At 45.4% G+C, this 24,546-nt stretch overlaps 1 protein-coding gene across 6 annotated transcripts in view; it reads left to right on the top strand.

Annotated features, from left to right (window-relative positions):
* Window positions 1-24,546, top strand: part of PEX14 (peroxisomal biogenesis factor 14) — a 144,990-nt gene that overhangs the window by 22,087 nt on the left and 98,357 nt on the right. For 3 of the 6 annotated variants that reach the window (XM_089901567.1, XM_089901576.1, XM_022598761.2), the window contains one exon: window positions 16,141-16,329. The exons of the other annotated variants lie outside the window; for them this stretch is intronic. In XM_089901567.1, the coding sequence (XP_089757693.1) occupies window positions 16,141-16,329 (189 nt within the window). The remainder of the gene's footprint in view (window positions 1-16,140; window positions 16,330-24,546) is intronic. 6 annotated transcript variants of the gene reach the window in all.

The following is a 24,546-nucleotide window of genomic DNA, read 5'->3' as shown; positions in this document are numbered from 1 at the left end:
CCTGCAGATGCGGGGAGGAAACTGGAGAGAACTAAATGCTGAAATGGATGAACTTGAGAAAAGCCTCATTCCGTCTCTGGGTGGCTTCTCTGTAGTCTCTAGGCTACTTACTGATTTTGACATTACTGCCTCTTCCTACTCTGTCCTTCCTATTACAGACTGAGAAGGTTTGTTGAGTAGACGAGGCTGTGCCCTTTCAGTTCTTTCCTCCTTCAGGTAAATGAAGAGGTTGTTTTTTCAGTTTTAAGGTATCCTTTTACAAATAATTATTAGATGAATCGGAACTCTTAGGAGTAATAATTAGAGAAATGGAATTTGAGATTGTTATTCAGCTTTGTTTATATTTCGGGTTTCTGGCTTTTGTGGTAATACTTTATACTTGCTGTAGTTTCTGTAATCAGAGGCCCTGACTATTGGATAACTGAACAGTGTCCTCATTCTGGAGTGGGAACCAGGGAGCTGAGCGCTCAAGTGCCTTTTTTCAGAGCCACAGTGATCAGGGGAGTTGGGTTTTTCATCTTGTCACCAGCCTCTTTGAGAAGAGGTTTCGTTTTCTTCCTTTCGTCCTGGAGACACAGTCTCAGAGTTCTGCCCAGGCGTTGGCTGGGCGTGGGATGTACAGAGCTCTTATTTGGGCAGGGTGACCTTCTGAAAATGTTTTTCTGTTGTTTTAAATCAGTCATTATCTTATCTGAAAGAATTTTTACTCAAAAGGTGCTTTTAAAGTGTGACCTAAAGGTGGGTATTCCATGTGGCAAACTCAGCAAATCCCTTACGAGACCCCAGTTTGTGAAGCACTGAATGTCATACTTAGGGCAGCCGTGTGCCCTCTGCTTTTGAGGGTAATTTCAATTTAAAATATTTTAGCCCATTGTCAAACCATGCAGACCAATTTGGGTTTGCAAAATCCCCTCTTGTAGTTAACCCCACTCTGCGCTGAGAAGCTGCGGGAAGATAAAGTGGTGCTTTGGAGAAGGACGTGATTGTGGCCCTCCCTCCTTCCCTCCCAGCTCTCCTTTCTTTTATGGTTTGTAGTTATAACCAAGATTTATGCCTGTTGCTCCACAAATCTTCTCTCTGCCATTATGAGTTTGTCTGCACAGTCTAGAGATGGGGCCGACGCTGAGTGATGCTTGAAGTAAATCTGCGTGGGGTGCTCCCTGACACCGAGGCCGACAGGAGCCGTCTCCTGGCCCCCCTGGATGGGGCTAGATTGCCCCTGTCAGGGAGAAGATGTGCTGCCGCTTTTGTGGCCTCTTGCCTTTGGTGGCCCTGGTGGCCCCGGTCTCCTGCTTGTGCTCACAGAGTCTGCGGGGTGGTGCCCTGGGGTAGCACCAAGAGGCCTTTCTCTGTGTGTCCGCTGTGGTCCAGTCAGGCCATGGCAAGAGCATCTTCAGGGGCAGGGCTGCCTTTTCCAGCTTGGAGGGGAGGAGATGCTGATAGAATCAGGCACACAAGTTGATCATACGTATATACATGGTTTAGTTTTTCCACAGTTTGCTGAAAATGGGTTTTGATGGAGAAGCAGAAGAGTAAACAGCATTCATTAAACATCGTTTTTTTCCCCTTTCCTCATACCTTCTGTTTGCTGTATCCTTTTCTTTGACTCATATCAGATCTCTTGTGAAATGAAGTGGCAGCACCAATAAATACATATTTTTGAGAAAGTGTCAAGAGCTTTCATTAGAAACTGCTTCACTGTCATGGTGCCGGGTGCTCTTGACTGGGCAGCTCCTGGCTGGTCACATCCACACCCACACCCCTTCTGCAGACCAGGAGGACGTCAGCTTGTCTTGAACCCGTGGGCCAGTTGATTTGTTAGCGAATTAGGCAGTTTTGTTAAATATGCTATAAACAGGTGAAATATAATGTGAGCAGAGTGATCTATAAATGTTGTAAACATAAATGTAAAAAGAGGGTTCTGTGAAAACTAAGCTGAATGTTTTGGTAAATGCAAACTGCTAAAAAGATTGCTGTCTTTTTAGGTGTGAGTGGGGAAGATCCTAACAATCTAGAAGTATTCTGTACTTCAGTTTGCTTTGCTAATGTCTTTTAAGGGCTCGCTTTGCTTTAGAAATTGTGAAGGGTGTGTTACGGGTGAAGTTTATGCAAGAAAGACGTCTGGGAACTCCGGTGTGTGGGTCTCACACTCAAAGAGAAGGTCTTGGCTCTACATCAAAAGATTAGCAAATGACTGCAGGTTTGTTTATAGGTTTTAAGTTAATGTGAAACGTTTAAGGTATGTAGATAAGACCCCATTTTTAATGATTCCCTGCTTTAACTGATTTTTCAGTTAACTGACCAATTGCTAGCTCTGATCACATAGGTCAGGAGGACTTCTGCCGTATGATGTGCTGGCCTCTGTGCTGGTTTCCATTATTTTTGTTATCTTGTTTCATCCCAGCAAACCGGCGAGGATCACTCTTCCTCAGTTTACAGTGAGGAAACAAGCCCAGGGCAGTCAGGTTCCCACAGCTAGTCAGCGGCAGGGCTGGGATGTAAACCCTAACGCCCGCACTGCTGAGCTCTTCTCTCCGTCAGACTTGAGCAGGGTGGGAGGGCAGGCAGGGGCAGCGTGCCCGCCTCGCAGAGCACAGAAGTCTGGGAGAGGGCTGTGGCTTGTTCAGGTGCTGCCTGGTGAGCCTGTGCTTCCTCTGAAGCCTCTGCCTTCATGCGCTCTGGCTGGTTGGAGTCTTTTGTATGCATCTTAGCTGTTGAAAAGGCACCTATTAATTTATCAGAGGTGATGTGGGCCTCCTCGTGCTTGGAGGAGGTTTCTGCACCCATGTACCTCACTAATGACAGGCTACGGGATGGAGGCGAGATAATAGGATCTTTCATCTCTGTCTGTGGAGCAAGGTGCTGTGTCCCTGGTAGCTTCTAGGGGGCAGCAGCCGCTTATCGTTCCCTCTCCTGCTGGCAGAGGGAAGGGTCCACAATTGAGCGCTCCGCTTTTGACTCCACATAAGAAACCACAGTGTTCAGGATCTTCCGTCTCTGCTTTCTCTGCCCCCTCAGATAAATCCTTTATCTCTGTCCCCATCAACATCCACAGATCCTTCACTGTCAGAATTAAGGCGGCAAAAGTCACTTGCTTTGAAGATAGGAGAATGTCTTCAGGAGAGTAAAATCTTGTCACATCTTACTTGTTGCCATTGATAACCCACTCTAATACTGTTTGGATGTTTTGAAACTTTCCCCTGTGGACACGGGCCTTTATTCTGTTGGGAACACCACTGTCATGTGGTTGATCATCTGTCCTTCCTGTCAGCATGTGCCTTAACCTTCCCCACCCCCACTCCTAAGCCGGGCTTATGGAGGTTTCTCTTCAATTCTAAATGACTCATTTCATAAGCACATTAAGGAGGAAACTCTGGATTTGCCAATCCTTTTAGCCTTTGGAGCCCAAGATGCATATGGCCAGCTTGTGCCTTGCTGAAGTGAACGACTGACTACCCCCATCCCAGAAGCTCATATTTCACCGTGGCCCTGACTCTCAGGTCCTCTTCCAGATGTGTGGCTGAAGCAGGGGACAGAAAGGAGGAGGGCTGGTTGCAAGCAGAACCGGAGTTTTGCAGTACACACGGAGAAGCAAATTGGCCGCGACGTTTCAGCCCTGTGAGGTTTATCTAGGACTAGCTGAGACTTCTCAGTCCTGACTCCACCGTGGGAGGAGCTGGTGACCAGTGCTCCCGGGCTCTGCCTTCTTGCAGGCTTTCATCCGAGGACCCTGAGGACCCCAGCATGCTGGGGAAGGGTGGGAGCTTCCATCCCGGCTCCGAGAGTGGCTTTCCTCAGAGACAAAGGCACGCCTCCTAACCTCACCTCTCCAGCTTGCTCTCTGTCGTCTCTCTGAAAAATGGCGCTTAATAGAATCTGCTAATGAACAGAAGAAATAACTAGAAATAGTGGCAGATCATTTGACAGCAAAGTGGTTTATAACTTCTGTTTATCAAACGATGATGATTATCATTATTGTTATTTCTATTGGATTTTTGAAGAATTCAGCCTGGTCTCCAGAGCCCCATTTATAAGACACTTTATTTCTTCCTTTGTACTGTCTAGGAATAACTTTATTCCAGTGAAATCCAGGTCTGTGGTTCCGCACCCCTCCCCAGCCCCTCCCAGCTCCATTTTTCTCCCTTCCTCTCTGCTCAGCTTCCATTTACCTCAGCGGGCTCTGGCTGGTGGGGTATCCCCTGCTGACCAGACCGGCAGAGCTAATACCGGTTGGAGGAACGCTGCAGCGTTTGTTTTTGCAGTTACTGGATTTGGTTTAATGTGCAATTGATTTTTTTAATGTATTTAATCATTTTTTTCTTACCTCATAAGGATTAACCTGCACAAACCTCATTTTATCCTAACTGTGGCTTTGGGAGGAAGGAAGAAGAAAATTGAGTTTCTCTAGCTTATTTTATTCTTTCACTTTTTATTTTCTGAATGGCTTTTCCTGCCAAAGCAGCTCAGTAAAATACGATGTATTTTAGTGGCCATTACTTACTCATTACTAACTGGTCTCTCCTGCTTCCCTTTGTCTGTGAACTAAATACAGGGGGTCTAACGATAATTGGTAGCTCTATCACAGGCTCGCCAATTATAGATCAACAGGGAAAACAGCCCAGTGATGGTTTGTGGTTGGCACTGGCTGCCTACCCAGCAAACTCGAGTTATCATTCTTCATCTGCCCCGGGGCTTGACCAGATTGGTCCTTTCCTAACTTTGTACCTTGGCTTCCCTAATTGCATCACACGGTCTCCCTGATGTACAGATTTCAACTTCATTTTATCCCTACGTGTGGTTTTCACGTCCACCTTGTCCTTTCTTAGTTCCTGCCTCTTTGTCATGTCTACACAGTATTAACGGGGAGAGGTTTTGTTTCTGTTTTCTTTGCGGCTCCCTGGTGCCTAGAATGGTTAGGTGACAGGCTACAGATAAAAGATTCTCTTGAAACCAGCGGTTTTCTGTATAGTTTCGTCTGCCAAGTCCAAGTAAAGGCAAGTCTTTGTGGGTGCCCAGTTCAGCCCCCTTTTTGAGCGTTTATCTGATTTGTATTCCAGCTTATCCACTTTGCTCTGGCACAGGACGGGGAAAAGTTACGTCTCACTGTTAGACTGCCAAGCTCTTGTGTAGGGCTGCTAGGTGCTGAAGTGGCAAAGGAGTCCCTGTGCCGTATGGCCACATTTCCAAGCAGAATACATTTTTCGTTTGTTTGTTTCCTGGGTATTTCGCACCTAGGCCCCTTGCTGAACCCTGTATGCAGTGGGCACACATCCTTATCCCTCAGCTCCTAGCAGGAAGTAGGCACTCAGCACATGCTTGTGGCGTGTGTGTGTGTGTCTCTGCGTGCGTGCATGCCCGCGCGTGCTCACTTATGTAGATGGTGATGGTGAGCCAAGGGGCTGGAGTGCCCAGTTGCTGCCGCTGGGAACTTAGGGTGCAGCATTCCCACTGGTACGCAGATGTTCAGTGTACCTTTGCCACGTAGGCAACGTAAAGCGGGCATTTTATGAAAGGGAGCATCAGAGGAAACATTACGGCTGAGACCTTTATAGCCTTTCCATTATGGTTTAAATCTTGACAGTCTTTATTCACAGGGACACTGAGACCAGCAAAGACAGTGCTCACTCCCACCTCCCCGTTCTCTCTCTCCACATCCTGTTCTGTAGCTGTGATAGGCATCGTTAAGTGTGCAGGCAGCAGTGCTGCTTTGTAGTTTGTCTAGAAACAGCCCCTTTTGACTCAGAAGTTGGAAACCAGATGACTCACCATTCTGTTTGTTTTATTGCAACTGTCATTTCATAAAATGCCCTGAAACCTTTAAACTGTAAATGCCAAAGTAAGGTTTTCGTCTTTCTGTTTTTATTTTGTTACCTCTTCTGTTATCTGTGATCTTTTCTTTCATGTCTCTCTTTTCTCCTTCCCGTTCATAATTATTTTCCCTTTCATTTGTCTCTCTTTCTCCCTCTTTCTCCCCTGCACACCCCCCACACTCCGCCCACTGCTTTGATGATCGTGATGGCATCTGTAGTTGAAGTAGAGTCTCTGCTAACATCGTGATGAGTTCTCTCCAGGTTTACTGCCATCGGATTGAGAGTCTACGCCCCCCAGTTTCTGTGTGTGGTTTAGAAATGGAAACATCCACGTACATTGAATTTTATAAAGTACTCACTGGCTTCAGCTCTAGAAGCTAATGCCATGTCAAATCGTAACAGGAACTCACTTTTTGTGATACTGCATTTTGCAAAATCGTGGGTCTCCCCACGTATCCATTTCCTCCCTTGCATGGGTACCAGGATCACAGTGTGACTAAGCTTGCTAGGCTTTCCTAGGACGGCCTGTAGGGTTCCTACACACAGTGTTGATTGCCAGGAGAGGGCCTTGATCTTATTAACCTTTTTCTCTCCTAAGATGGCATTTACCTGGAATTCCTGAAGTAAAAGAGAGCATTCTCACGGCTTAGGTGGGGTGTCAGGATCTAAATTTTTAAGGACTTGAGCTCTCAAACTAGGACTTGTCGGATCTTTCTTCCTGCAGTTTCTGACACTGTGGCACTTGACTGAGTCACCTGATTGATGACATGAACATCATTGGGTGTTAAACACCTGGCCAGGGAAACAGGGACCCTCTGTGGGTTTACTCAAAGGATGGCAGACAGATTGTGGAATTTTAATGAAGGTGGGGTGGGTCCCTGATGTTCATCTGCTTTGGAGCATAACCAAATCCCAGCATTAACTTCAGGAGTATTTGTGGGAAACCTGCACTGGTGTCAGTGGTCATATTCCACATTTATCAAATTCATAAATCTTACTGAACTAATTTTAGAAGTAGCTAGTTATAATGAAAAAGAACAATTACTTCAGATGCACAGGAGCCTCTCTTAAATGTTCCTTGTTGTTTTTCTTTTTTTAAAGGCCTTTGGTCTATTTGGGCCTTCAGAGTGAGCCATCCTCTGAATTCTGTTGCAGTAAAACTTCTTTCCTATATGTCTCTAAGGAAGGAGAGTATTTTCTATGCTGTGAATGGGGGAAAATATGATATCATTACAGTATTTAATAAATTTGATGGCTGTGAGTTTTAAACATGAGTTCTGTTAATCTGCGGGGCAGCTTTCAACATAGAATGCTGTGTTTTCACCCACTTGGCTCGATGTCTGTTTCTGACACAACCACTATTCCTGCTGCAGGAAAATAGAAAACCACAGGCTGTTAACTTAATACTCTTCCCTTCTGGGGCTAGGGTGGGAGCAGGGCGGGGGCAAAGCGGGGTTCAAATCAAGATACTCTCACTCCCCACTGGAGAGAGATGTTCCCTCGTTCCAGCTGACAGTTTGAACAAGGATTCTAGAGTTTCTGGCCATATTAATTAAACCTCAATGAGGGGTGCCCTGCACATTTACTCCTTGGGACCAGGAGCAGCCTGCCAAGTGTCTCTCCACAGGCTCCCTCTGGGTTGCCTACCTATGGATGTCTTCTCCCTTCCTGGGCAGGGCCTTTTGGAGGAGCAGAAGGATCGTTTAGTGCTTGTGGCCTGTTCATTCCTTGGCTTCTCTGCTGAGCTATCCAGCAGGGGTGCCAATTCTTCCATTTAGCTGACTATTATATAGCCCTTAAAAGGGAAGGGTTTATTTTAGCTGGCTGCTATATTGATTGCTATAGGGACGTTTCTGTTTCCACTGGCTGCTATATTGACTGGGAAAGGGAAAGCGGCCGTGTTGCCGGGAGCTGTCATACTGACTGTTACAGAAAAGATCTGTATTTAAGCAGTACCAGTGCACTGGGATCTCCCAGGCAAGATATTAATGCTAATTCATCTGCTCACCCCCTGCTGTGAGTGTTATTTGTTTAAATCTGTAGATTCCCACAGCGCGTTTATATCCTCACTAGAGTGAGCTCGGCTCCCTGTAATTATTTAACATTATATGCTGATATAAATTGTAACAGTTAAAGAATGGTAATGAGTAGCCAAAAAAGAAAAGAAGAAGAAAAAGAAAGGAAACAGGAAAAAAAAAAAGGAGAAAGTATATTAAAAACCCATATAGCGTATACATATTATAAGTTTGTCGTGTATGTGTGTGTGTGTATATATCTATGTGACATTTGAAATGGCAGAGTCAGATTCTGAAACGGCAGTGAACTACGTCTGGCATCTTTTCTCCCACTCCAAGTTGATTTGTACAGTGTGGCTGAGTCCACGTATTGTGCATCTGTGTGTGTGCGTGTACGCACGTTCTCACGTCACCCGCCAGAAAGACTGTACTGACATGTGCTCTGATGTGCTGTTTGTACACACGTGCATGATTACATACTCTGTGTGTGTTCCATGTAGTGGGAAGAAATTTATCCATTAGCAATTCAGCTTCTTGATGAGTAGCTGATACTTCCTTCTAGCTTCCATGTTGGCACAGGAACTCTGGGCCTGAGACCCACCTCGGGGAGAGCCGGGGGAATGCTCAGTTGGGATGAACTTGTAGGCCATTGGGTGTCACTGTCGCTCTATTGTCTATAGTTGAAAGAGGGCTGTTACGCTGGGGAAACTGGATTTCAAAAGAAAGTTGTTTTTCTGCCTAAATGGAGGTGTCCTTTGTTTGAGATGTTTGCATTTTGAGATCCCCCTTTAAAAGTAGTTGTTTTGTTGGCTGTTTTTGCCATGCTAAGCTAGGCATTTTGATTGTTCTTGAAAATTGTGTGCTGACCGTGAGCTCTGTTTGGATATCAGCTGGAGCACGCCAGAGGAGGGCTTCCGATGAGCAGAAAAGTTCCACCTTAATTGGAAACTCACTTACCAAGGAGAGAGGACCTGGGCAAGAGCTTTAAAAAGGTGGAAGAGAAATCTCCTTGCACGCCCGAAATCCGAAATTCGGCCGCCCTCCCGGCCTCGCGGAGGTGGGAAGAGTGCCGAGCGCTGGTGGCAGAGGAGCAGGCGCGCCTCTCCCGCTGGCGGCTCCCGCAGTGTGGGGCCGTGCCAGGCTTCGCCACAGTTCCTACTGTGTCAGTTTAATAAATGCACTACTTAAAGCATGAAATCACAGAAGAAGAAAGAGAATGCACTTATTCAGACTCTTAATACATTAAAAATAAGGCATTAAAACTCGGACTTTTTTTTTTTTTTCTTCCAGAATCAATAATGAACAGGAAGGGTTGTAGACATTAACAGTCATGGACATTCAAACTCTTATACATAAATTATCTTAGAAAAATGCACATAAGACTTGAATAATGTAAATACATTAATGCATTTAATAATTTAGACATGAAAGCGCAAGCAGGAATTTGAGGCAGAGGCTGTTCTGAGGTAAGGGATTGGTCCTAGAACCAGTGTGTCCTAGGATCGATGGGTGATTTCCCCTTGAGACATCCTGGAAAGAGAGTGCCTGGCCAGCTGGTGTGAGCTCCCATGCCAAGACTCCCTGGACATTCCTGAACTCAGCTACCTCCCTGCTCCTTATTTTTGCGTATCCTGACCTTCGTCCTCGATTCTGCGTTTTCTCTGGTCCTGTGCTTCCAATTGTTTGTTCGAAAATTAAATGCTTCCACTTCAAAGAACATTGAACTTTGAGAATGTCTTGGTTGGAAAACCAAACCAAATTAAAAAATCCTTCACCCAGCTCTGGCTGCTTGTGGTTCGGAAGCACGGAAGCAGTGGCTCCTACAGTCAGTCGGTCAGTCGTGTTCTCAGGCTGGAGCTCTACTGCAGCACCGAGGGCAGTGGATCCAGGCTGGGATATGCTGATGGATTTGGAGCCAGATCTGGTGGGAAAGCAGGGATGGTGTGTGGTGTTAGCGTCTGGGGGTTGGCCATCACGATGGCAGGTCGCCGTGCCAGGAAACAAGACAGGCGCACGGAGTTAGACTCAGCCATCAGTGAGCATGCCTTGCTTTAATCTGAGGGTTTAACCATTGGATAGACTGATGTTACTGTTTTTTTTTCCCCTTTCTTCCGAAATTGTATTCACAGCGGCAGAAAGTCACTGGAACGTTGAAGCCCCCTTTCCTGGCAGAATACAGAATGATCAAATTTAGTTTTTGACACCTACACTGTAAAGTCCCCTGGGAAGAACTAAGAAGCTAGGACAGCACAACTCAAATTTTCATTGGTTGACCCCAGTGATGTTCTCCAGTAGCTCCTTAGCCTCGTTTTATAGCCCAAATCACGAATGAGAAACTGGGAAAACCTCAGAAGGTGTGTTACTGGGTACATAGTCTGACAACTTTACCTGTAGAAGAGGTATGTTTATTTGGTCAGTAAAACAACTGTTGCCCCACTGGGTTTGCTGTGGGCCTGAGGGGCCCTTGAGAAACAGTTATCAGATGGTAGTGACTGAACCAAACCTGTTTTTATTATTGCCAAATCCATTGGCATCTTCTACTGGATCTCAAATCTCCTACTGAAACTTTACCTGGGGTCGTCTTGATTTGACCCAGGCCTTGTCTATTCTGGCATCTGTGGCTTTGTTTGCAACCATTTCCAGTCTTTGTTATAGCCAAAGGCAGCCTCCTTTCCAGCGAACACGGTTACAAGCCAGCTTTTACCCACTTTCAGGAGAGTGGCTATAGGCTGTCCTGGCACGTGCAGCAGATACAGACAGCATTAGGCTGTGCTGCGCAGAGCAGCCAGAAGGCAGACCAGTTCTTTAAAAAGTGCTAATCGGGGATTGGCTTAGAAAGGAGTAGTATCAAGAATCAGTGAGGACCACCTGGGAACAGCTGTTGTGGTCAGTATATCGTCCTTGGGATGTGCTCAAATTCTTCTCCAGACCTGTGAACAGTATCCTCAGTATCATGACCCCTTTCCACCTGTTTTGCTTTAAAGAGGCATGGCTTTTCTTACCAGTTTTGTTTCAGCTTTGGGATGCATGTCAATCCCAGGCTTGTTGTGTTCATTTCTTTTCCAGAGTTTTCGAAGCCCAGGCTGCTCCCTCTGTTGCTTGTCCAGCCTTGAACAGTGGCTTCTGCCTGCACCCTCTGCTTTTCATTCCAGCAGAGGGAAGAGAGTAAAATCAGGGGAGCATTTGAACCGGGGAGAATCTCATTCTCTTTGGATTTGGCTGGTCACACCCAGGAAAGCATCATTCTCTTCCCTTAAGTTCCAAGAAATGTCTTATGGCCTTAACTGCATTATGGGCTTGTGCTGGATCGGGTTGTATGGTGGAGGCGGGGTGGGGGCAACTTCGTGCTCCTGTTGGAGGTGCAGTGCTGGCTCATCTGGCAGAGAGAGCAGATAGCACTGATCAGGGGCCAGTTCACCCCTGTGATACATCCCTTATGCAGATTTCCTCGGAAGAGAGAGGAGTCAGGTTCATTAATTAAAGGAGCCTGGCTCGAGCTCCCTGTAATTATAGGTGCTAGAAATCTGAATTTTAAGAGGTCTGTGCAGCTGCATTTTGAAAAATGCAGGGAGGCACCGAGAAGTACAGGCTGTGGGCAAGAATGTGGCTGAACCAGATTTGGGAGGTTTGGGTTTTGGCAGAATTCCCCTTCAAATTCATATTTATTCGTCCTATCTTTCTTTTTTTTTTTTTTTAATGGGAAGCTGAAGCTCTGATTTTTTTTTTTTAATGAAGGTTACACCCTGTGACAGAGAGGCTGGCATTGTCAGAGTATGGAGGGCAGAAAGGAGTTGCCGTAAACTGGAAGATGCTTAGTTTTTAAGGAAGCAAAGGATATCTTTGGGCTCTAGGGATGCAGTGTTTGAAAAAATTAAATAATTTTTTTTTCTTGAAGTGAGTGAGAGGAACAGGGAGCAGAAGGTTAATTTGGATGCAATCTAGGAAGATAAGTCCCGGGCGCATATGGGACTCCAGAGTCTTGGTACCCACTTCTCTTCCCCAGAACAGTGTCTCTCCTCTGTCATAAATCACTTTTTGATGTGAACCCAGAGGTACGAGCAGACAATTTTAGACCTTTTGGGAAGTCCTGACCTGTCCCTTTTCTTCTTCATTTCCTCAGTTATTGGTAGTGTGACCTTTTGCTCTGGATACTTTCTCTCTCTCCCTCTTCTTTTTTATTTTTCTGTATGATTTATAAGGTCTCCTTTTACTTCCTGTTAAAAACCTTTATTTCAGTCCGTGACTATTTGCATCTCTGTTAATTAACCATGGCTCATTTGGGATGTGGATAGGAGTGGAGAGAGTTGGGATGAGTAGGGATTCCCTCCTTGCCTCCCCGAGGAAGGAAAGAAAAGGCTAGTGGTGAATGGGGGCTCATCAAAGGCCTGTGTGCCTGAACACTCAGGCAGCTGCCACCAGCCTCCTTTCCCCTGATTGGCTTTGTCTCCTTGGAGGTATTGTAAGCATCCTCCCATTTCACAGCTTGGACCCTCTGCCCCTCCTCTGGGGTATACAAGGGGCTGAAAAAAATTTTTTTATACAATATATATATTTTAAAGCATTAAAAAATTATTTATTTATTTTTGGCTGCATTGGGTCTGTGTTGTTGAGCGCAGGCTTTTCTCTAGTTGCGGCGAGCGGGGGCGACTCTACGTTGCGGTGCACGGGCTTCTCATTGCGGTGGCTTCTCTTGTTGCGGAGCACGGGTGCTAGGTGTGCGGGCTTCAGTAGTTGCGGCATACGGGCTCAGTAGTTGTGGCTCACGGGCTCTACAGCGCAGGCTCAGTAGTTGTGGCGCATGGGGTTAGTTGCTCCGCGGCATGTGGGATCTTCCCAGACCAGGCATCGAACCCATGTCCCTTGCATTGGCAGGCGGATTCTTAACCGCTGTGCCACCAGGGAAGTCCCTATATATATTTTAAAGGATACTCCTCTGTACTCTTACATTCTTGTATGTATGTTGGGAAATCTACTAATTGTGAACCCATAAACTGTGGAGAACAAAATCTCAAAGACTGTCATTTGGTGCGTTTACAATATGCAGATTGCAGTTCCAATTAGATTGAAACCTCTATTTAGCAGAGTGGTTTTGTGAAATAAATAACTTTTGAAGAAGGCCTACTATATATAATAAATACATATTTTTCCTTCAGTTCCTGGCATGGAGCTTCCTGCTTTCCAAACACTTGCCCTGAAATGCTGATTCAGAAGCAGGCAGCATCCTTGGGCTCTTTACAGAAGAAATGTTTCTCCTTTGCTTTCCTGGCACAGGGATTTCATCCTTGATTTACAGTGCTCAGCTTGTTAGCGCCAGTGAAGGGGAGCTGGTGTGAAGGTCATCATGTCTGTTTTGTCCTCTCAGAGAGAGAGTGAGGGGGTGTGTGTTTCTCCCTGTGCGCTTGCAGTGGTAGTCGTGGGGTTCAAGTGCCCCCCCCCACCCCCCGCTTCTGTGCGAGGGAGTCAGTCAAAACTCTGGCGTCTCTCTTTTTCCACCCTCTGTACTACCTGTCATTCGGCAGGGGGTGAACGATTTTGAAAGCCTGATTCAGAATTTCAGGAAGACTAGTGGCACACCTAGTAGAGAGCTTTCTCCCTACACCCCTTCTCATAATCTTCCCCTTCTCAGGCCAGCTGTGACAAACTGACAGAAAATTAACAGATCGGGTCCTCCTATTAGGTGAGTCCCTATGCTGGAAGCCGCTCTGGCTATAATTATGCAGGTCCTTTAGCAGCTCCGTGCATGTGGGTGGTGGTGTTCTAAGCGGTCCTAGCAGAGAGGGCAGTGAGCGCTGGGGGAAAAGCAAACAGAATGCTCTTTGGAAGAGAGAGTGCTTAAAAGGGAGAGAGGGGCAGTAAGATGCCCAGCTTGAAAGCACCTGGTGGAAATACTCGGACTTGCAGGGTTGCGGTCCTGAACACCACCGCCTGTCTCAGGGAGCGGTGAGCTGGGTTATAATAGGATGCCTGATTACAAAGAACATTTTGAAGGCCACTTAGTCCCAGGTCAGGCTGTGCATTAAGCGTGCTAATCCTTTGCCGTAACACTGGACTGGAATTGCAAAACTGGAAGTACGCAGTCTGTTGTGTCTCAGCTTTGGCTTTAAATATTTCTATACGATGCTGCCCTGTGTGGCTTTTTCTCAGCTATCCAACTTCTCTTTCTCCAGTGGAAAGAAAAAATACATCACGAGAATATTTTCGTCTACTCACCAGTGACTTTGAAAACTACTTTTCTACTTCTATTATGTGGTCACTTTTCTCATCTTCATGATTTGAAATATTAACATGTAGATAAATACAGTAACATGTAGGGGCTACACATAGGTTTTGGTCCTAGGGCCTGGCATGTTGGAACAGAAAGAAACACCTAATTGCATCAAAACCACTCTAAGTTCATGTATGTGGAGCCCATCAAGCTGAAAGCATCCAGACAGCATCTGCTGTTATCAAATCACTCATGAGTCCAGCTAATTAAAATAAAGCTTCATTTTTCTGAACCATTGTTTGGCAGGAATTCGAAACGGGTCTAACCCAATTTCTGCGTGTTTATGAGCCTTTATTATATCAGAGGTACTTTTCTGTAAATGTACAGGGCAGCGTTAAATGAATTGATCCACGCAGTATCACTGTAGACGCACTGTGGACTTGCTAATGATTTCCCTTCTAGCTTTCTGGTTTCCAGACATACTCTTTAAAGCTTTATGTTCTCTTTCTCTATCCTCTGCTCTTTGTCCTCCGCTTTTTCTTTTTAATTAACTTAAAAAAAATTTAACCTTCTTTTTTCTCTGAAAACAGGATACACTTTATATTTGTTCCCTAATGAAGTTTTCTTTTCCATTTCTCTTTGTTTTTCTTCCTCTCTTCCTGTTTTTGCTCTTCTTCTAGGGGTTAGGATTTGCCTCTCTTTATTTCTTGCTGCTTTCTATTCCCTTCTTGTCCTCCTTTCTTAAAAAACTTTTTTAAAAATTTGTTTTATTTATTTATCTTTGGCTGTGTTGGGTCTTCATTGCTGCGCACGGGCTTTCTCTAGTTGTAGCGAGCGGGGGCTACTCTTCGTTGCGGTGTGCGGGCTTCTCACTGCTGTGGCTTCTCTTGTTGCGGAGCACGGGCTCTAGGCACGTGGGCTTCAGTAGTTGTGGCATGCAGACTCAGTAGTTGTGTCTCGCAGGATCTAGAGCGCAGGCTCAGTAGTTGTGACACGTGGGCTTAGTTGCTCCATGGCATGTATGATCTTCCCGGACCAGGGCTTGAACCCATGTCCCGTGAATTAGCAGGTGGTTCTTAACCACTGGGCCACCAGGGAAGCCCCTTGCCCCTTAATTTTCTCTCTTCTTATCTCTCTTCCCTTTTATGTTTTCTTTAGTGCCTCTCCTCTAACCTTCTCTTTCTCCTTTCTCTCTTCTTTCCACCTCCTCCAATTTTCCCAATAAAAGATTTATACCTTTGTCTCTACATGCAAGTACAGATTAGGGCAGAAAATGGCTGCCTATGGGGGTAAAGAGATCTGGCTGTTGGGAGATGAGGTCAGCCTGTTTTGCTTCTCTGAATTTGCTTGCATACTTTATTTTAGGTTTTAAAAAGATTTTTCAAACCACGTCTACTCTACTTTATAGTCTAATAATGCTACTTTGAAGATCAAAAGTATTATATAAATGCTAACTAATTATTCCTTGTAACACTTTGGTGAGTCCCTATGCAGTTATAGTTCCATTTTACAGATGAGGAAGCAGAAACAGGAAAGGTAAGCAACTCTCTGAAAGTTACTGAAGAAGTTAGTGACTGAGTTAGAATTAAGACCAGGTCATCTTTGGCTTTGATTCTTTTTTTAAAAAATATATAAATTTATTTGTTTATTTTTGGCTGTGTTGGGTCTTCACTGCTGTGCGTGGGCTTTCTCTAGTTGTGGGGAGCGGGGGCTACTCTTCGTTGCGGTGCGCGGGCTTCTCATTGTGGTGGCTTCTCGTTGCAGAGCACGGGCTCTAGGCGCACAGTCTTCAGTAGTTGTGGCGCTCAGGCTTCATAGTTGTGGCACGCAGGCTCAGTAGTTGTGGCTCGGGGGCTCTAGAGCGCAGGCTCAGCAGTTGTGGCGCACAGGCTTAGTTGCTCCGCGGTATGTGGGATCTTCCCAGACCAGGGCTTGAACCCGTCTCCCCTGCATTGGCAGGCGGATTCCTAACCACTGCACCACCAGGGAAGTCCCTGGCTTTGATTCTTGATTACCACCTTCTGGGAGTTTACTTTTCTCTCCATAAGGATCATATATCTTTTTTTTTTTTTTTTTTTCTTTGCGGTACGCGGGCCTCTCACTGCTGCAGCCTCTCCCGCTGCGGAGCACAGGCTCCGGACGCGCAGACCCAGCGGCCATGGCTCACGGGACCAGCCGCTCCGCGGCATGTGGGATCCTCCCGGACTGGGGCACGAACCCGCGTCCCCTGCATCGGCAGGCGGACTCTCAACCACTGCGCCACCAGGGAAGCCCAGGATCATATATCTTTAAGATGAGGGTGAGAGAATACGAGCCCCGCTGCCCTTCTCTTCATGTACTTTTAGCCTTCTTAAGTTTCATTTGTAGTCTTTAGATGTTAAATGAATTTCTAGGTAATTCCTGGGAAAGAAGGATGCCAAACCACTTACGGGCTGGTAAAAACTCTGTCCATTATAGTCTCAAAGCAGAGCGCTCACTTTCTCTTTCCAGCGGCTTCCAGTAAGTGGGCCCACGTCACACACACTGGCCCTGGTGATCGTAGCATTGTAGGAAGCACTGCCATATTTGATTGAATTTAGCCATTCTGGAATGACGTGTGTATGAAGTCGTCTCTTGCATTACTGTGGCCTTTATTATTGCTAATGCATTCTGACATTACAGGTGTAGCCTTGGCTCTCCCAGAAAGGGCAAGGCTGCTCTTACCAAGCTTAAGAGCATGAAACTGTTATACAGTGAAACGGGTGTTCACATTTAGTTAATAAGCAGAGTAAGGGAAATGCTTTTATAGAAAAGATAGCCAAGTGACAGAGGCCTATCCTCATTCCTTACCCAGCATTATTTCAAAAAGTGGATCAGTTAGTAGTATTCTCCTGCAGAAAACTAGAGTCAATGGATAGAAGGTTCAGGAAAGCAGATTTCAACTCAGTTTAAAGAAGGACTCCTGAAAATGAATTGATAATCTTTTAAGAGAGTGAGTTCTCTGTTCATTATAAGCATTTGAGTGGAGGCTCACTGATCATTTGTCAAGGTTGTTGAGGAGGGGAGTCCTAGGTCATGTCCTAGGCCGGACGTGTCCTAGGCCGGATGGCTTTCCTTGTTCTAGATTGTAACTGCAAAAGCAGCATCTTTGCTTGTTCTTCTTGGTTTTTTAAGTGCCTGGTGTGCTGTGTGGACCCAGTGAATGCTTAGTAACTATTCATCATTTAATCTTTGGCTTCCTGCTTCTTAACTAACTTGAATAAAAACTGTTTTTGTTCAGGTCAGGGAAGCCACCATCTCTGCCACCCTCCTGCAATAAGTCATTCTGGATAGCCACATTTTCCCGATGGCCATCGAGATCCATATGAAAACAAAACAAAACACGTTAAAACTTTTGGCTGGGAATTACATAAAATGGGTTATATGCTTTCTCGCTTTATTAGGCAGAGTAGACTATAATTTAATCCTGATGACTCAGTATCATCATTTTAGATGTACATGTTTATATTGTGTTGGAAGTGTAGATTCTGTTTTCGAAACCTGTTGAAATATAGATCTGTTGTATATTTGCCCCTCCTCTGAATGACTCCATCTGTGCCGAATGACCCTGGACTGATAAACTTTTTGAGTTTTCTGTTTGCTTTTCATAGATGATTCTCTCCTGACATTTGTTGCTAGGCTTTTTTCACTATCTGGTCTTTGGTCTGTGAGTATCTCTTGCTAGCTGGCTCAATTCTCCTTTTTCATTTGCAGTTTTTAATCTTCTGTGATTTGGACACCATTTAACTAAGCTTGTATACGAAATAAATAATAAGTAGTGTGAATAAATCTTTGCTATGTGTAATACATGTGGAATTTGTCATTTCTTTTTTGACAACAGCGATTTCTTCTCTCTTTCCCTCTCTCCTTCTCCTTCTTTGTTGGTTTTCTCCTTTTTTTGATTGGGTGAGATTGGAGAGCCGAGCTCCCGAATGGTTGGTTCTGGTCCTTGACCCTTGCCCATTTCCCTGGCCTAGGTATCATAGGCTGCCTGCTGGAGTCAACTGGAAATTATAAAATGATGCAGCTTGGAGGGTCCAGAAGGCCATCTATTTAAGCCCTTATCTTACAGAAATGAAGGACGCTGAGGCACAGAGTCGGGGCGTGAGGGGCCAGGTTTGAGGACATAGCGTTAGGGTTGGACTCGGTGTGCAGGTTTCTTGAGACCCGGCGTGCTTTCTGCCCTGCCACTCTGCCACATTCTGTTCCCTGCCAACTTTGAACATTTGTTTGGCTGTACCGGGTCTTAGTTGCAGCACGCAGGGTCTTTAGTTGTGGCTTGCGAACTCTTAGTCGCGGCATGCATGTGGGATCTAGTTCCCCGACCAGGGATCAAACCCAGGCCCCCTGCATTGGGAGTTTGGAGTCTTAACCACTGGACCACCAGGGAAGTCCCTGTTTCCTACAAACTTTGAGCAAAATGTGTGTGAATGAGCAAATAGAGCGTTTGTGTGAGGTAAAATCATGGAGGAAAATTCTCTGCTGGCTGTGGGCAGGTTTAGGATTAAAGTACATAAACCAGGGCTTCACTGGTGGCACAGTGGTTAAGAATCCGCCTGCCAATGCAGGGGACACGGGTTCGAGCCCTGGTGCGGCAAGATCCCACATGCCGTGGAGCAACTAAGCCTGTGCGCCACAACTACTGAGCCTGCACTCTAGAGCCCGCGAGCCACAACTACTGAGCCCACACACCACAACTAGTGAAGCCCGCGTGCCTAAAGCCCGTGCTCTGCAATGAGAAGCCCACACACCGCAACTAAGAGTAGCCCCTGCTTGCCGCAATTAGAGAAGGTCCGCGCGCAGCAACGAAGACCCAACGCGGCCAAAAATAAATAAAATAAATAAATATATATTTTTTTTAAAGTACATAAACCAAAAAAGGCTTCTGTTTGTTGCAGTGTTTGGCTGTGTTTGCACTCAAAGCTGATATTGATATTGTAGGAGAAGCTTTAATCCTTTCATTCAAATTTACAAGAAATGCTGTTTCCTTTTAGTTTAAAAAAAAAAGTCCAAGAGAGCATTTGATTTGAGGAACCGGAAGTCTAGAAAATGTATCCGGGAGTCCTCGTCAATTTGGGGCATAATGAAATATAAAAAATACTCAATAAAAGCTCCTTATTACTTTAACTGTTTAAATGTGGAGTTTTTAGCCATCAGGTTAATGTTTTGGTATCATTTTTTTTATTTGATTGTGAGCACTTTTCCAGGTAGCTCTGCCACTAGAGCGCTAATCAGATTCCCACAGATGAATGGTGCTAGCTGCAGCCTGACATCACCGCATTTTTGCTTCGACATTATTTTATTTGGTTTTCCTGTAAAAGTTAATAACTCTGTGTCCATGTGTTTCAACAGGCAAGAAGAGAGAGAGAAAGGACAGTGAACAGAAAACCATGAGTGATGTCTCAGGAAGCTTTTGGCAAATTGAGGAGATGTAGGGATTTTTGTGATCTCAAAGTCTTTCACCCTCGCACAATTGGGGTGTGGAGAATCAAGAAGATTGCACAGCAAGATGGTGATTCTTAATCCTTCTGATAACAAAAAGTGAACCTCTGTCTGTTTCCCAGACAGAGCTGGAAGGAATTAGAAATGAGTTCCCATTGATTTAGAGGAGGAAGAGGGTGCTCAGTAGGACGGATTTGCTTAATGGTGAAAACTGTTTAAGTTTTGCGTTAATTGTAAGTAAAATACATGCTCATTTTAGGTGACCAGGATTGCTAGGAACATCAGATGGAGGGCAGAAAGACCTTCCTTTTTATCTTCCTGTTAGAGGTAGGAGACCTGTACTGAGAGCCTCATGGCCAAGATGGCAGTGGTGTCTAATAGGCCTTTGTTGAATCGTTTATTTTTAAAAGTGTATTTGTTTATTGGAAGCTGTGGTTGTTGATAATAGGAATGTTTATGGTGTTTAGTGAAAGGTTACTGAATGGTTCAAAGCCATGATGATTACCATTTAATTCTTTCTGTGTGCAGCGGATTTTTTTGCTGAGCTAAAGATTTCTAAATTGGGGTTTATCAGAGGAGGCGACTGGACTGATATCTCTTGATTTAGATTCTCTTCCAAATTTACATCTTGGTGCTAAAGACACTCTGTGGGTACAGATCTGACAATGGGTACAAGAATCAGTTCCACAGTCCTTATCTCAGTGCCTCCGAAAGATGTGTAAAAAGCGATGACTCATTCATCATCCGTGTCAGAGGCATGGCTTGTCTTGCTTCTCTGTGCTGCACTCGTGTGGGTGAGTTACTCCTGAAGTCGGCGAGAGAGGCCTGACCCATGTTACATACCCTTTTTTAGACAGTTGAACTGGCCACCAGCTTACTTCAGACGGATGTGACCCCACTTGCTGCCAGAGCTGGTTCCCCTGATCTTACTATCTTGGCAGAGGGTCTGTTCCTGTGCACTCCCAGGGGCCAGTGTGCTTGGTGAAGAGGACGACTTTCCCCTGAGAGGAGCTGATTTCATTTGACTGTTTGAATAGAAACAGTTTCTAGGGCCTCCCTGGTGGCGCAGCGGTTGGGAGTCCGCCTCCCGATGCAGGGGACACGGGTTCGTGCCCTGGTCCGGGAAGATCCCACATGCCGCAGAGCGGCTGGGCCCGTGAGCCATGGCCGCTGGGCCTGCGCGTCCGGAGCCTGCGCTCCACAACGGGAGAGGCCGCGACAGTGAGAGGCCTGTGTACCACAAAAATAAATAAATAAAATAAAATAAACAGTTTCTAATTCCTGTCATCTTACTGTAAATTTGAAGATTTTTGAGTGCCAGCTTTCTCTCTATTCTGAATCATGCTTTTGGAACTCGTACTTCTAGTTTTTCCCTCAGGCCATAGAAGAATCTTAGATAATAGCAGGAACCAGGACTTGGTGGTCTTCTCTTAGTAGCAGATCTTAATTGTTCGCTTTTTTTCTGCTTTCTAGAGATCTGAAGACGATTTAAAGGCTACCCACATTTGTCACTTCCAAGTTTTTCCTTGCTATCTTTTTGGATTCGAGCTGTTTCTGAGCTGTGACTACTACTTTTTTGGTATTCAAATCTATTTTTTTAACATTTAGTCTTTCTCCAACTTTCTTGTAGGATGTCTGGTAGGAGTGTCATTTAGCGACTCCTCAAAGTTTTAGGTTTTTGCTCTATGTGGGGTGATGCTAGACAGAATTCCCTGATCCAGAGCTTATCTTCCTTGGAATCCAGGAGCCCATCTTGTTGCCCTCAGAGCAGAAGGTGCTCAAGCCACTGTGAAGGGACCCCGCCCTGCACCACCTGGTGGTCATCTATTCAGCGCCTAACCCCCAGTGATAACTTGACACGTGAAGGTGTCACTGTCCATCTTCGTCCCCTTCCTAATCATCCCACATCTCAATAGTGCATATGCTTAGAGAGAGCTTTACCAATCTCTGTCTGGCCTGGCTTCAGAAGAAGTGGGAACTGAAGCTTCGTCTGCTGAGCGTGCGAAGGTGCTGGAGTTTGGGAGAAGTAACCTTCGGAAAGCATCAAATTCAACTTGTGGTGGAGAGAAAGGGACTAGGAAGTAGAGGCAGTGGTATCATTAGGAAGGTCCTGGGCACTGTCTGCTACATATTTTTAGTGTTGGAGTCACCAGCCACCGCCACTGAGTGAGCTCACAGTTCTCCTAGGGAGCATCTTGGACACTGAGTCATTACATTCCTTTGGAGTGATTCAGCTCAACAGCTTGACACCTTCATTAATTTTACAACATGAAGCCTGGGTGCTCTCTGCTTCCTCTTTAACAGTACAGGGGAATTAGAAGCATATGGAAAATACAAAAGCAAGGGAAACTGGAAAAAGGAGCAGTCAACGCGCTGTTGAAAGGCACTGTGTTAGGAAATCGAACTCCTTGCCTTTTCTTGGTATCTCCTGGGACCGAGCACCCAACTCTTGCCACACACTGCTGGCACACGTAAACCTTTTTCTTTTTGTTCCTGGCACGCCCGCCACCCTCCAACTTGCAGCCAGCTCGTTTGCCTTCTCTGCCGAGGTCACTGCTACCGTGATCCGTGTATAATGGCATTTTCCTCCTCTTTTCAGTGTGGAGGCTATTACGGTTTCTTCTCTAAACAGGACTTCAAACAATTTGCTGCCAGTTGGATTTCAAAGCTAAGGAAAAGGCAAATGTCATCCTTTTTTTCTCTCCTCTTTGGGTAACTGCTTTGTTGGTTGCATCAAAAATTAGAGGGGCTGCTATCTAAATTCAGGTGGGGATGCATGGGGACAGGCATTTAAATTTGCTTTTCTTTCTCCCTGAAGGAGAAAATCCTTTTCCTTCTCAACCTTTCCTAAAAAGGAACTTTGATCTTCTCAACCCAGAAACAAGGGTTTTTATTTCCTCTATAGCAAGCATGTGCACTACAGCGCTTTCCATGGTGTAGTTGCGGTTGCCCTCTGCATCAGCAGCTCTGCTTGTCAGGCTTTGCTACTCAAGCACCAGCTCCTTTGGGCTGCAAGTTGGCACCCAACGTACTCTCCAAAGTCACCCTTGTGTCCCTAAAATCACTGTCACTTGATATTAAATAGTGCCTGTTGGCTTAAGATGCTTTTTATTTCCACATACATTTCTGGAAGAACTAGTTTAATAAGATAACAAAACAATGACATTCTGACAAGTAGTTCATGCAATGTATTTAACTAGGGCCAAGAAGAAAAATTTACACGCAGAGATAGTTCACTTGGAAGGGTAGTTTTTGTGCATATGACGTTGCCACTCTTCATAAAGGCTTTTACTGCGTATATCAATGTGTTTTAAGAGAGACTAGGGTCAATAATGCATACTGTGGAATTCATGCAGATTTACACAATAGACCTTAACAAATATTGTGTTCTATCATGTCAACTCCGTGCACTTCTACCAGAGGTATTTTATTTCTTTAATGTGAAAAACAAAAGGACAGAGGAAAGTAAAACAAAGGAAAGTAGGGCCCACAGCTTAATTAGTATAGGGTTGTAACCCAAATCAACAATGGGAAGGATACAATGACAAAACCCAGGAAATTCCAAGTTGAAAGAGAGGCTCTTTCCGTTAACTCCTTGAGCGCCAGGGCTCTCGCTAGCTCACTGCTCACCCAGGTGCAGGAGGCTGGCTCAAGTACAATTCAGTCTTTATTTTTGAACTTCCTGGCTTTTGTTGACTTTCCCCTGTCCTTTTCCCCCTCTGATGTAAATGAAACATACCTTTGTGTGTGTGTGTGTGTGTGTGTGTGTGTGTGTGTGTGTGTTAATTGTAGATAAACGGGCGAAAAGTACCTCTTGATTTTGTAACCCTCAGAGAAGGAGAAAGAGGGAGGAAAAATCCCTGTCACTGTCATCTGTTCATTTTTAATGAGCAATTTAAAAAAATTGAAAATAAAAGAGGAAAATGAATAGGTGTTGAACCAGCCCGTGATATGTAAATGCCAACTAGTAATTACCTAAAACCTCAATTTTCATTCTGTTTCATCTTGCAAAACATTTCATTTTCCCCGAGTGAAAACACTTCGTTCGGGCTCGCGTGACGGCTAGGGGGCACTTTGGCTCTGCGCTGCGGCCGCCTCGGCACGGCCGGCTCAAGGTTATTCCCCTCTTGCCATTCCAGTGGCTGTGCTCCGAGCGGGCGTGGTGCCCTCCCCCCACTCCCACGAGTCTGGTTTCGGGGAGCCTTGTTCCTCCTTGTCCTTGCAGAGGATCGTATTGAATTTTGGCTGATCGAGCCTTCCTCTGCATATTAACTTTCCCCTCTTACCTGCCTGCTAGACCCTCGGCTTCCCAGAGTTGCATTTCACACTGTGAGAGCAGCTTTCTGCCAGACTCCCTTTCCCCCTTGGAGATTTCAAATGCAGCAGTCTCTATATTCTGTTTATTGCTTCCTCTCCTTCTTCCCCCCCCCTTTTTTTTTTCTTTTCATTTTGGCGTCTGGGGGCAGCTCTCCTGCCACACTTAGAAAGATGATTCTGACATTTCTTTGGCATACTCATAGGTTTTCTCTTATTCTGCTTTAGGATCTGACACCTTTTGGATGTATTCGTGCAGCATCTTGGAATGTGGCTTGGGAATGTCCCTGCCTCAGGGTGGTTGCCCTCCCCAGCCTGTTCCCTACCTAGGAAGAGGGCAGGTAGAAATGAGAAACAACGGTGAGCCTGGCTGGGACTGTCAGCCGCAGATAAGAAAGAATTCTGGATGCAGAAAACCAGAATTATGTTGTCCTAGAACCCTGGAACCAAGAGTGCTTTGCCTGGAGTCTCAAGGAACACGGCCTCTTTAGTGAGATATATATCTTCATAATTAGCCCGTTGCATTTTTTCACGAGTGCTAGCATCAGCGTTCTACGATGTGTTTCTCTGATTAACAGCTGCTTTGCAACTATTTCCTTGTGCCACTGATGACCATATTTGTCAGGGAACTCCTGACAGAGTACTGATTTCTTACTAAAACGTAGCATTTCCTGTTTGAAGAGGCTTCTCTCATTCTAGGCACTGCCTGGCTTTTATAGTCAGTCCTTGTTAAACCTTGAGT

The sequence above is a fragment of the Delphinapterus leucas genome, chromosome 1, assembly GCF_059928025.1.
Source record: "Delphinapterus leucas isolate spDelLeu-1000000601 "Yukka" chromosome 1, BTC_Dleu_Yukka2, whole genome shotgun sequence".
NCBI classification, from domain to species: Eukaryota; Metazoa; Chordata; class Mammalia; order Artiodactyla; family Monodontidae; genus Delphinapterus; species Delphinapterus leucas.
This window is presented reverse-complemented; position numbering and strand designations above follow the sequence as displayed.